This window comes from Nestor notabilis, unplaced genomic scaffold (assembly GCF_000696875.1).
Source record: "Nestor notabilis isolate BGI_N333 unplaced genomic scaffold, ASM69687v1 scaffold1937, whole genome shotgun sequence".
Classification (NCBI taxonomy): Eukaryota; Metazoa; Chordata; class Aves; order Psittaciformes; family Psittacidae; genus Nestor; species Nestor notabilis.
The window spans coordinates 47,079-60,527 of record NW_009935903.1 but is presented as its reverse complement, the minus strand read 5'-3'; the positions used below and the strand labels follow the sequence as shown (position 1 = coordinate 60,527).

The 13,449-nt window shown below is 36.9% G+C and overlaps 1 protein-coding gene across 1 annotated transcript in view; it reads right to left on the bottom strand.

Moving 5' to 3' along the window:
• The window catches only part of L3MBTL3 (l(3)mbt-like 3 (Drosophila)), a 69,336-nt gene that overhangs the window by 15,863 nt on the left and 40,024 nt on the right, over positions 1-13,449 (bottom strand). The window contains exons 12-15 of the mRNA XM_010018046.1: positions 12,481-12,566; positions 10,022-10,132; positions 8,356-8,470; positions 5,866-5,968 (exon numbers count right to left, since the gene is read on the bottom strand). Of these exons, the coding sequence (XP_010016348.1) occupies positions 5,866-5,968; positions 8,356-8,470; positions 10,022-10,132; positions 12,481-12,566 (415 nt within the window). The remainder of the gene's footprint in view (positions 1-5,865; positions 5,969-8,355; positions 8,471-10,021; positions 10,133-12,480; positions 12,567-13,449) is intronic.

Sequence of the window (13,449 nt, the reverse complement as noted above, 5' to 3'; positions counted from 1 at the left end):
AAAATTTGACACTGCGCATTGATGTAATAACTTGTCAATGTGTTGTACTTCCTAAAGTCAGAAAACCTGCATTTGCACGAAAGGCAGGAAAGAGAACAATACAAAACATACGGGATAAACGAGGATCTTCAGAAGAATGGAGTGTTAAACTGATCAGTCAGGCTATCTACTCTCATTTCAAAGATAACAGCCTGACTCTGAAAGGGGTATAGGTGCCAGAACAATGAATAACACCATGCTCAAGTTTTCAGATCTCTGTTTAAGATACAGGAGAGGTTGTACTAAACATGATGCTCTGTTTGTAGCTCATGAGGTATGACACGAACTATAATCTACCATCATACTTTCCTACTTACCTGTATTATTACAATGGTAAAATAAGAACAAAAATAGAAACAAAACAACAAAAGCATGTCCTAAGGTATTGCTTATTTTCTACTTAAGAATGTAGCTACCTGCCTTTCCACAAACCACTGCCATGTTTTGTTTCACTGATTGTTACATGTATGATTTCCAAACAGTACTGTCTAATATGAACAAGTCTACCTTGCCAGCTATATGCCCTGCCAACTCCAATTTAAAAAAAATAAATGGAAAACCAACAGCTTTTATTATCATGTTTTACAAAGCACAGCATTGGAAAAATAAATAAATACAAAAAGCCCTATAAAAATATGCTGCACATACTCCGTGTCCTTTACCGATGAAGCTTTGGATTCAGAGTGAGTATGAATCAACTCTTATCACAAGGTTGAACCAATACTGGTGGTCTAATTTTGGTCTCACCACCATAAAAATGTTGGTGGCAATTTACATATCTCTCACCACTAGCATGAAAGAAGAAAACTCCTTAAGGTTACTACAGGTGGTAGTCCTCAGCACCTCCTCTGAGACACAGGCACTGAAGTTTTTTGCCATAAAAACCTTCATACCAGGAGTTACACAGTCAAATAAGATACAGCCAAAGGGGAAGCTGGACACCAAAGCACTGTACTTAACATAGGGTACTTTTTTGTTAATGTAATTGTTTTACAGACATGGAACAGAATATACAAATAATTTAAAAAAAACCCCAGCAACTCTGAGCATTACCTTTTACTTCTAATTTCTCTTAAGCAGCATTTTGCATTTTATTTTAGATTTATTTATATGCCTCTACTTGCATTTATTTTTCAACCTACTAGTTTTGTCTGTCATAGGGCTAGACTCTGCCAGATGTGTTAAAGGAACAAAAAAAGCCCATTAACTGAAATATGGGGAAGAAAACAGGAACAGCAGGAAAGAAGGGAAATTGTTTTATATTTTCAATTCTTTATACTGCTGCACCTATCATAATGATGTGTTTTTCCCTTTCAAATGAACTACAAGATGAAAGATACAGGCTTCTATTCAGAAAAAGGTTTTAAGAAGCCAAAGCTAGTGGGATTTAAGTTCTTGCTGTGTCAAACTCGTACCACTGTGATGAAATACAGTTATCAGAAACTTTGGAATATATTGGTTAATCTCAGTTCTGCCATTGCTATAAGGCAAAACATGTAATCTTCTTTTGGCTTTCTATGCTCACAGGGGTATTTTGAGGCTTAGTGTTTTTAAGCAGTTAGATGGTTGTCTCAAGGAAACACTAAACACTACCACTGTGCTATTTAACTTCAGTTGTGTAGTATTAAACAAGCCATACACCACAATGAAATCTGACAATACAATTCCATCTCCAGCAAGTCTTCTGTTTACTAACATCACTAACATGTTTTAAAACAAAAAAAGAAAGAAAAGAAAACAAAAAAAGAAGAAGCAAAAGCCTCAAAATTCAGTCCTTCATTAGCAGAACTGGCCTGCTCATACACTGTCTTTTTCTTTAGTATTTTCTGGAAAAACAGAAATTGAATGGTGATTTCAGTTAATACTGCTTTAGAACACTAGATTCTGATGACATTTTCTTTCTAATTAATCGTTCTGAGTTGTATGATTTTTTAAAAAACTCCTTGATGGTCCTTTGATGTTACTATTACTTGGTGCAACAAAAAGAACCTTCATGTTTTCCACTGTTGGCTTTGTTTCGACAAAGCACAGCATGAATGAGCCTGTGTATGAGTTACACGGCTTTGGATCAATCAATAAATCCTGAATCTCACTGCCTCCAGACCTCAGTTCAGTTTAACCCGTCTACTACAAAGAATATATGATTAATCTTGTTATTCCTACATAACAGAAGTATTTGATTTATATGAGACTGTAAGTTTTAAAGACTCAACTCAAAGCTCAGGTTAATTAATACTGAATTAGGATTTTAAGCTCTTCTGTCAACTTAAACCTGCATTTCTGCTTGTATTTTGTCTTAGCATACTATTTGCAAAACAGCAGGAGTTCAGAAGGCAGTTTCCAAAATGATCAGATGTCCTTGACTTGGGGGTACCAAGGTCTGCCACAGGCATAGGAAGAATAGCAAGCAGCAGAAGCAGCAGGTACTCAATTTGAAACCTCTGCTATACATCTGACAGGGCTGTACACCCTCCAGCACTGCTGCACAGCTTTGAAACCAGTCCAATACGGTGATCTCAAGTATCATCTGAGCTGCTTCAGTAGGCTTCGGTAAACAAATATCCACACTAATACCACCTGACTCCCTCTGCACAGGAGAGTAATCAGCCACTTCAAACTGCTGAAGGATCAAGATCGCACAGCAATTAGCATGTGATACACTCTGCATCCTACTGAAATGGCACTAGAGTGTCTGGCAACACACGACCATAACAGTTTTCTGACAAATTTGAGCCACGGTTTCCAGAGTCCCACATAGGCTGCGTAAAAACTGAGCATTAAAATAAGCTTTCGTTTCTATCAGATAATGATACCATTCAAAGAATTCTCAAGATCCCAGGTCTGGGTTTTTCCAGTCAACAAAGGTTTTATGTAATCATCCCTTTCCAGAACCAAAGCGTTGAGGCAGCATACCACATCTGTGGTTACTTTGCAACTGCTCTTACATCACTCTCAAAATCTATCTCTAGGTAGGGTTACACACAGAACTTTTTTCACTAAATTTCAAGGGTAGTAGGATAAAACTGGGCTACTGATGGATGGGCATGGACCTTAGTCTTCTCCAGACATCTGGAGATGCTCCTATTTTCTAGTAGTGTGCAAAGTTTCTGAAGCACAGAGTCCAAATGGATTACTCAGCCTCAGGTACACCTAACATCAAAAGGGAATATTAGCCAGGATTCTCTCATAACCTGAAGAAGAAGAATAAGGTGGTACTCTGTTTGATAAAAGAATGTTAATATTAAAGTATTTTTACATAAATAAATACATAAAGACATTATGATAAAATGAAATTTGAGACTTGAATCAAAATCAGACAAGAGTGATTTCAACAGTCACTGAATGAATAAATGCAATATCCTGCTGAGCTGAGGTTTCCCACATTTTTGCATTGTTCTCTTATAACACAGCTACCACCATGACACATTCAGTTCACCTCAACTTACACATAACACATGTCATGTTTCTGGTAAAAATCTTTATTCATGGACAGCTTACTCAAAACACTAATGGCCTGTTTACAACTGACCACTTTGCATTAGTGCTTGAACTTGAAAATTACTGCATGCATTAAACACCAGAGAGCATAAAATTCACAATGATAAATATGCAGGTGATATGCATAATGCTACCAACCTGCATATCAGTCTCAGTTTCAACTGCGCAGCGTAAAACTAAACCAACTGGAGATAGATACCAAGTCCTTATTAACATCAACTTTTCAAAAAAGTAAATCCTTTAACCCCACTACATAATCACTGAGGCTTTCATCTGTTTCCTAAGGAACAAGGTCTCAAAATTATTTCAGAACTACTTAGCATTTTAAATTATCATCTTTTCTGACACACTGACTTTTCTTTTTTTTTTTTTTTTTTTTAAGTTTCAGCCTTGGACTAAGAATGGGTATGTTCAGCTTATTCTAACTAACTGAGATAGCACACAGTAAGGAATTGGAATTTATTGCCTTACAGATCAGGTGCATTAATAAATTAGGTAAGACTTACTTTACTGGAATATGAAATAACATGGATTTCAGCTAAGCAGTTAGCAAGCCTTTTAGGCAAGTCTAGTTTTCTTCGTATTTGCAGTGGACTAAGAAAATGAATGCAGTAGGTTACCGTATGCTAACTGAAGGATGGAAGCATTCAAGGCCAGGCTGGACAAGGCCTTGAGCAAACTGGTCTAATGGAAAGTGTCCGTGCACATAACAGGGGGGGTTGAAACTAGATGATCTTTAAGGCCCCTTTCAATCCTGACCAGTCAATGATTCTGATTCAATGCTAATGTCTTAAGTACTAACTTGAATGTTTAAGGAGTTACCCTATTGATTGAGTGAAACAAACCTTCTCAAAAGGGAAGACAGAAAAACTACAAAAAATAAACCAAAGACAAAAGAACATAGTCAGAAAAAGACAAAAGGAAAAGCACGAGAATAATTTAAAAAACAGCAATGCAGCATACTGTGTCATGACAATCCACCACAGTTCATGTTGCAAAAAGTTTTGTCACTGGTGCTAACCTACACACATCTCTTCCTGGAGATAAAGCTTGTACTAGCATCAGGAGTTCTGCCTCCTAACAGCAGAAGGACAATGCCTCTGCTGTAGATAGGAAAAACCTTTCAGCAAAAGATGCCTTTTGCACACTAAACATGTAACAACACAGTGAGTTTTGCTAGCAGGTATCTTTGTTAGGGATGAGTCAGGACTTCAACCAGTGCTGATATGCCATCAAAACCTCATAGCGTAATTCAAGTCAACAGGACATAATTCTTTCATCAAGAAGATGAAGAGATTGCAGAGCTAACTCCTGGATCATAGCAGTTTAATAATACACTTAAAACCCATGAATAGACAAATAGCCGAAGAGCAATCCCCTAACCATATATAAAAGCAAAAAGCACAAAGTGGTGAGACATTCAAGGATTGTATGACTATGTAATGGAAAAAAACTAAGACAACTTCTTGAAGCTCTAATCTGCAAAAAGGTAACAGGATGATATTTATGATAATTGATCCTCAACTTAACATGTGACTTTAACTGTATAACCCTTACTGAATATATATGAATATATTGAATATCCTGAATATTGAAATATTCAGGATTCACCTCATACTGTAAGTATGTTAAAAACAATAAAATTCTGATGTAGCGAATGTTTCCCATTTACTCTGACATTGTCCCTCTGTCACCCATTCCATACTCCTGTGCTACTACTCTCCCTGTGTCAACTCTCCTCTAGGACAGTCTGGGATGTCCACATTTCTGTATTATATTTTGAAAGGTTTACAACTAAAGCATCCTTAGAAGCACTACATGCAAACAGCAAATTGTTCAGGCTGCCACTCAGAAATATGTTAATCCGAATTTCCTTTCTAGCATCTTTCCAAGCCAGCAAACAAATCCTCACCCCTACCGACCAAGCAGAACAAAGACATCCAAGCTATATTAAAATTAGTGGCCTCATATTTTGAAAGGTTCAAGAGTTACTGCTTTATACATATCTGTTTGTAACATTTTGCAATCGGAACAGCAAGCTGAGAAATCCTCATTGGAACAAAATAGAGAGTAACTACCAATTGTGACAAAAAATGATGTTCAACGAATCTGATCTTGGCGCACCCTGGTGAAATGAAGTTACAGATTGCTAATGTTTATTTCAGCATGCTCACCATGGCAACTGAAATCACTGTATATTTAGGTTTACAATATTCCCTGTTTTCTTCCAGCTTGTATCTGTTTTCTTGTGAACAAATTAAAAAAAAACAAACCATGTGCAGACATCACCGAGTTGAAAGAATAAAACTACAGTTTCACAGCACATACCTATGATGACCAATATGTCTTGCTCTTTTAATGTGTCCAACTCCTTTACATCCTGCTGTGGGACACCCTCCATGCTCTAAAGCTTCCACCAATTCCAAGGGAGCTGCATGTCAGGGGAAATCACATGAGACATTAAAAAAAAGTATCTAATCTTTAAAAGGTATACAAATATGCAGAAATACCAGACTATCATAGTAAACATGAAGAATAAGTAAGTAAACAAAACCTAATTTTACAGTACTTTAACGAAGCATTCTGCAAAAGCATGATGGAGATTCAAACAACTTAATCCACTGGAGAAATAATTTTATTCTGTGTGAGTATATCTCTACATGAGAGGAGGAACTATACGACTTCAAATGTCTTTCCTATTAACTACATGTAGCTGGAACCTGGATGTTTTGCAAGAGCACTGACGAAGTAAGTTACCCTGCTGTTCCCAAAGACAGGGATCTGTTAGTAATGGGTACTGACCTCCGCTTTTAGCTCAAGTTTTCCAGTGAACAAGACATGAAAACAAAAGCTGAAAATACTACTAAAAAGAACAAGCCATCAGGAGATTTATTCATCTCATTATTACTTATCTAAATTTATCTGTCTATCTGATTTTCATCAATCTGAAACAATGATGCCTGATGCCTGCAGAGACATTAAAGCACACAGCTGTCAAAACAGGCTTTGACACTCAAGCTAACATAGTATAACCCATAGTTTCATAGCAAGTGAGACACAGACTTACTCCAGTACATGAAACTGAGAACGCCTGCTGCAGATCTGCAAACATGCACTGTCTCTCTAGTACTGGTTTTACTTGAAAATTATATGAACTTGTATCTCCCCTTACAGTTACAATACTAAATAAAAAGTCTATTTAATAAATTTTCCTAGATGAAAGATGAGATTCTTGCTCACAGATGTATAATGAAAGACAGAGAATTAATATGTTAGGACAACAACAGGACAGTACAAAAAGCATTTTTTAACAAATCTTCCAACTATGCTAATGTTACAACACTGTGACTACACTGAAGTCCAAAGTATTCTATAGGCTTTAAAATGGTGTAGTGGATGAGAGAACAGTGCCGTCTATGCTACCACCTAGAGATGACATGTTTTATGTGATCAGCATCCATATTTTGTTTCTTTTAATGTCTCCAAGAAAATGAAGACACCTCGGCTAAGAATCTTTTCTCTTTGCAATCTTAGGTAACAGAAATGTTGCAACCTTATTCAGCTCTTTTGCCATACGATAACATTCTTACTTATGTGGCCACAGACCACCTCTCCCACTCGACTGTTCCTTCATTCAGTACGTAAAATGCACACCTCAGATTAAGAAGCAGATACACAGCATTCTATCTTCCCATTATTCACTTTGTGCTTTGGCAGTCACGTCACCCTATTCAAACTCTGCTTTGAAGGCAGAATGATTAGCTTCCTAACAGGCAGTCATCACTATACCACTGGAGTGCTCAGAAAACTAATGAATATACCCTGATCATGCTCTTGATAGGAAACATTTCTGCTTGACATTTTACAGATGCTGAATTGAGGTACTGAGACTTTCAGGTATCACGTTCACACAGTCTGTGTGTGCCTTATCCCAGTTATTTTACATTTCATTTTTTCAGAGTACTTGGCATTGCTCAGCGTTTCTTATTTTCCAAGCGCAGCTTTTTCTGATCTCAGTTACAGCTGTGAACACTCAGTACTTGTGCATACCTCAGAGTCACAATATAAAACGATCCCAAAGAAGAGCACTCAGTTAAAACTCATCTGCTACAAGTTTAGCTAAAGTGACTTCACCGCCATTATCCAGAAACATAGTGGCATAGGCAGGTGTATACCACGAAAGTCCCTCCTCCCTGCAACCTTCAGTCTCACTTATAACAGATCGCCCACTTCAACAAGTAAAGCAAAATTTCCAGAAAGGGTAAGCTGGTAAATACAGTATTATTATTGGCACCATGGTTCTGTTAAACTTATTTTCAGTGTGGGCACCATTAACCTCTCTTTACTCAGGTGCAGAAAAAAAGTAAGTTAGCTGGTTTTGAGGATTTGCCACAGCATTTGAAAGGAGTGCCTTCTCAGTGCAGCCTGGACTATTCTGAGATAAAAAGCACACTAACCTTCAGGAGGCTGTGGACAGATTTTAAGAGTGATACCCTACCTCTACTGAGTGCCACAGCAGTTTTATCAGTGGCTTCGAGAGGGCCAGGATTTTATGCAACAGATCTGATCATTACTTCAGGTTTTGACTGTGGTTCTTATGCATACAGAGAAACACTATATTTCCATTACAGTAAGGGTCAATAAAGCAATCTACTAAAAAGTGATTAATTACCAACATTTGATTTTTGCACTAAATGTCACATTTACATTATTTTGCATAACCTAGTTGCTACTCTTCCTTGTGGCACTGGCAGGGAAAAAGACAGCACAGTACACGTGCCTTTTAACATTATTACATTATAATGTGATTTCCCTTACTAAGTGGGGGCTGAAGAGGGTGTCCAGTTTTTGTACACCAGCCTGCAGGATGGATATCAGGGCTATCTACATCAGTCCAATAATCATATATGCTATCCCAGCCATCAAAATGGACCTAAAATCAAAAGGAGAACAAGATTAGAAAAATTCCCTATAAAACCAGTTTCCCTAAGTAATCTCTAAAAATTACATGTCCATTAGAGAAGTCACTTTAAGAGAACTATGAAAGTTACACAGAAAATACACGTACATCGAGTTATGGACCCAGGCATACTCTCACTTAAGTAAAGGCAGAGGTGTCATTTGACTTACTATGTCTTGGATCATCAGTCTCAGAGACCAGGAATATAGCAGGACAAGTTTAGTTCTCCCACTAATACTTATTTCAGTTAAACATGAGTTTCTGCCCTTTTTCCCCTCTCAAAAAAACTGCAAGTTTTTTCAACTCCTTGAACAGGATTTAAGAATAGCAGAATAGTAAATTCTAACATACAAGTTAATGTTTTACTAAAATCAGACTATAAAGGGTAAGGACTTGAAACCGAAGACAAAATGAAGTAAGTGACTTCCCATAAAACCACCAACATGGGCTATACATGCGTTTTTTTCCAGGTGAAAACTAAATATCTTTAAATTTTACTTGGCCTTCAAACTAGTAACTAGCTCAGATCTCTCATGCACACACATATGGATGCACGTACGCACAGATACATACAGACAGCTTTATCAACATAGGCTACAGAGTCAAATTACCACCCTAGAAGTTACAAATCCTGTATTTATAAGTAAGACTGGAAAGGGGTTTTGGTGGTGGTGGGTTTTTTTTTCATTACCAACTAAAGTTTAGATAGAAAATGCGTAGGTGTGAAGATATTAGTTCTGATGGCTCCCTACCACCAGTTAATTCAGATTCAAAATGAAATGTCAGGTGCATTTCCTGCTTGAAATACCAGGTATGCCTAATAAATCTTTACAAACCACAAACAAAAATATCCTTCATATCCATCTAACCGGATATCCAGAATATTCTAGGCCTTTTAACAGTTAAGGGCTTCTGAGTGTAAACTGGTTTTGTACGATAAAAGAAAAATAATTCAAATATACAACTTCTGTAAAACTGCCATTTCTTAAAAATACATTATCTGAGATTAATCCAATCTAAAGTCCACAATCAATATAAACTTCAGAATTGCAAAAGTCACTGACAAGGCACAAGAGATCAGGGTTATTTTTTCATATTTCACTTACATGTCTCTCCTACCTGGAAGTTTATAGAGACAGATTCAATTAACCTAGGCCAAATATTTTATGGGCCCAAATACAAGCATCATAGCAGGCCTTTGACATTTGATATTAAATCATATAATTTCTTGATAGAATAGACAACTGTCTTATATCAACTATTCCCAAAGCAATTTCCCAACATATTCAGCTATGCTCTCTAACTACCTATGTCAGCAAATGTAACTAAGAGGACAATAAAACAACCCCTTCCAAAGGAATTATGCACATACTAATCAGTGAAAAGGATGAGCAAAAGCTTATCAGGACATAGCAATGTGACTCATTTCTCCCTGCGCTTAGTTTTACAACTACAGTATTTTGGTTTTACAGAGTACCCATCAGTCACTCAAGCAGGGTATTACAGTAAGACAAAGAAACTTACTTTTATTCTATAGTCATCAGTATCTACAATGGTTGCTACTCTGATAAATACTGGATTTCTCTTGTCAACCACTTCGAGTTTCATGTTTTTCTGAAAGCCATGAGAAGGTTTCTAGGCAAGAAGAACAGTATTATGTGAAACAGAAAAAACCCTCAAAAATCTCACAAAACTGTAAAGTATATAAAATCCACTGAAAACTTTCTGCCTTCATTTTCTCAAATCTGTCCTTCTCCTCAAACAAATCCAAGCATAAAAGCATCATTCAAACCTGTGTTATTAATGTAGAGAAATAAAGTAACTACTTTGGGATTCCAGGTTCTGCTGAAACGGACTGGATACAAACCATGCAAAGAAGTAAGAGGGGATTTTTATTTTGAATCAGTTGGGTTTTTTCCTAAATTCTCTAAAATAGTTTTCTCAGAGATTTTGACCAACAGTTTCAAAGCAGTATTAAATTAAGTATTACATACCAGCAGCCTGAAATGTCTATGAAAATGTCTACAGGAAACATCTTCATGGTTTTTAATATGTGTTTTCACTTCATGAATCAAACTTTCCTTTTCAGTCTCCTACTGAAAACATAACTAATGGATGGTAGGAGAGTAAATACTCACTCAGAACAAACAGGACCAAATACCTGTTTCATAATACTATTTGGGAAAAAAAGTGTCTTTGTTAGGAGTATTAAATTTTGTCTTTGCCACCTAGCTATGAAATCTAATATAAAAAATATTGCCATTTTAAAGGAACATATGAACAAGACAGTTATGGTTTTTAATCTAGATTTCTAGGAAATTAGTGTATCCATCCCTCTAAGACTTCCCAGAACATTGGTGCTTTTTCCTCAGCAGCAACTTAACTCTCTTTACTTCCATAATACAATATAAAATACTGTGGCTGTCTCAGGATGACTTCAACAAAACTTCAACACAATCAGTAATTTATTCCCATGAAACCTGCTTTCTTGCCGTTTATCACAACTAGCATTAATATGCTTACCATAATATTAGTATTAGCTTTCTGTACTAAGCAGGGAAGTTATTTTCTCTGGCTGTGAAACCAAAAGACAGAGTACAGCCAACCCCACTTCAGTCATGCTCTTGTTCCCCTCCATCCTCAAAGCCAGATAGCCTTGTCTAAGCTATCTTTTGGGACCTACACCATCCCCAGCTGATCTCTGATCATATGCTTTCTGGAACAGTGCTGAGCCAGGCCAGTTAGCGCTTTCCTGGTTAAATGCTGTCAATGCCTGCATGCTTGTGGCATGTCCTGTTCAGCTCCCCAGAGCAGACACAGCCAGACAGATCTTGCTGCCTGAAGGACCCTGCGGGTCACTAGTGGGGCATTCCCACTGCTGAACGCTGCAGGGTGGCTGCTCTCTCCCTGAACCCAGGGGGAGAAATTAAAACATGGATGCTCAAAGAGGTAAAGGAAACATTTGCTTTTAGCTTGATGTAGTCAAGGTCACAGCCCTTCACTGCTTTGCTTCTCAGATATAACCAAATACCTTCCTAATCCTTGCTCTGAGTGTTCTTGCTGAGAATGTAAGATTGTTAGACATGTTATTCGCCAGATGCATTTTGGGGTGATAAACTGCAGGTCAGTAATAAACTCTAGTGATCTGCTGATCCCAGGAACTGCTATAGGGACTACATTTATTCTGCTTTTGTTAATCCAGCTCTTAGCAAAGCATTATACAGAATTAGTGACACTAATCTGAAAAGACGAGAAGGCAAACGAGCTCGAGTGCGCTGCGAGACAAGGGCTGGCTCTTAACAGCAATTCTTTCTGCATTACTGACCAGTGCACTTCACTTACTGAAATCCTAGGAGCTCAAGAAAGATGAGTGTCACTGGAAGAAACTAGGAAGTACAAAGCTAAAAGAAAAGAATGTTGTCCACAGACACCAGTTAAAATGGGGAGGTGCCTATGGATGCTGCCCATGTGCCCTAGTTTCAAGCTCGCAGGAGAAGTCTACTGATGGGTATTAAATACAGAATCTCTCCTGGCTACAGCCAGAGACAGTGGACTAGACGGGCAACTGGACTGATCTACAACAATCATTTTTATATTCTCTCTGTATTTATAGCACCATTTAAGATGTATGGATAGAAATACATATGTTCAAAGTATGTTATAATGAATCCATAGCTATCTCATTATTTCTAATAACTAGGCAGTAATTTCCCCATAGCAAATTACATTCATTAGTAATATTTTGTAGCATTTAATCCCATTTATAATGATTAAAATAAGGTGATAGTGATTTATAACAATTATTTGACTTCCAACAGTGAACTGCAAACTTGCATAAAAATAAACCACCTATTATGGAACTAATTAACTGGATACATTCGGAAACATAGGAACACCATAATATGTATTCTTCTATTTCTTTTATTTTAAACTAATTCATTATAGGTACTTAAAAACATGAAAAAATATAAGCATTTTCTCACCACTTTAAAAGCCCTTGCAGGTGCAGGTAATGAACTGGTTTCTTCCAAATACTTCTCCCAAGAAAAATGCTTAGCATGTGGATAATCTGGCACAGAAGAAACATGAGCAAAATTAAACACGGCAGTGCAAAAACTAAAATTGATGGCTAATTTACAGAATGCACTTTCATAATACTGCTCTGATTTATGCTTCACATTTATGAAATACTTAGAAGAAAGGGTGTTCTAAATTGTCTCTGACACATTCACCATGTAGGTTAAAAAAACCAACAATCTTCTCATCCACAATACTGAGTAGCTAGCAGAAGAAGTCACAATTGCTTTGGATTCAAGAAATTCATTCAAGTACTATAAGCCTAATGTAAGTCTTTTGTTAACAGTAATTTATTGGTAAACGCAATCTAATCAGTGATAGCTTTGTACCACAGTAGAACGCACCTGACTATTTGTTATTCTTTTAGTGAATTTAACTAAATAAAAAAAAAATAAGAAATAGCCTAGTCATTTACTATAAAAACTTACTGACATCATCAAATAAGATGTTGCCTTTCTCAGAAACTGTCATGTTTACAAACACTTTATGCAAGAAACACAACTTTGCTCTTAAAGGAAAGGCAGTGCATGTCCTTCACCTTTACTGTGCACTGGAAGTTTATCTTCCAAGTTTAAACATCATGATTTATAATGCAGAAGACAACAAAACCAATTCTGACTTAGTACAGAAGGAATTTCACTGAATAATAGGCTGTAATTAACCTCCTGACAGGCAGATTGCTTACAACTTTTCAAGACTGCTGGCTGTTAGAATTTTTGTCAAAGTTGGTTTTAACCAATTAAAATTTTCCATGTTCTCAGACCACAAGTGGTAGTTTCTGCAACAGAGCATTTAGATCATTCAGCTACACACAACAGCCCTGAAAAACAGTGCTAGTCTTATAGTTCATACTAATGAATACACTGTAATTCTTC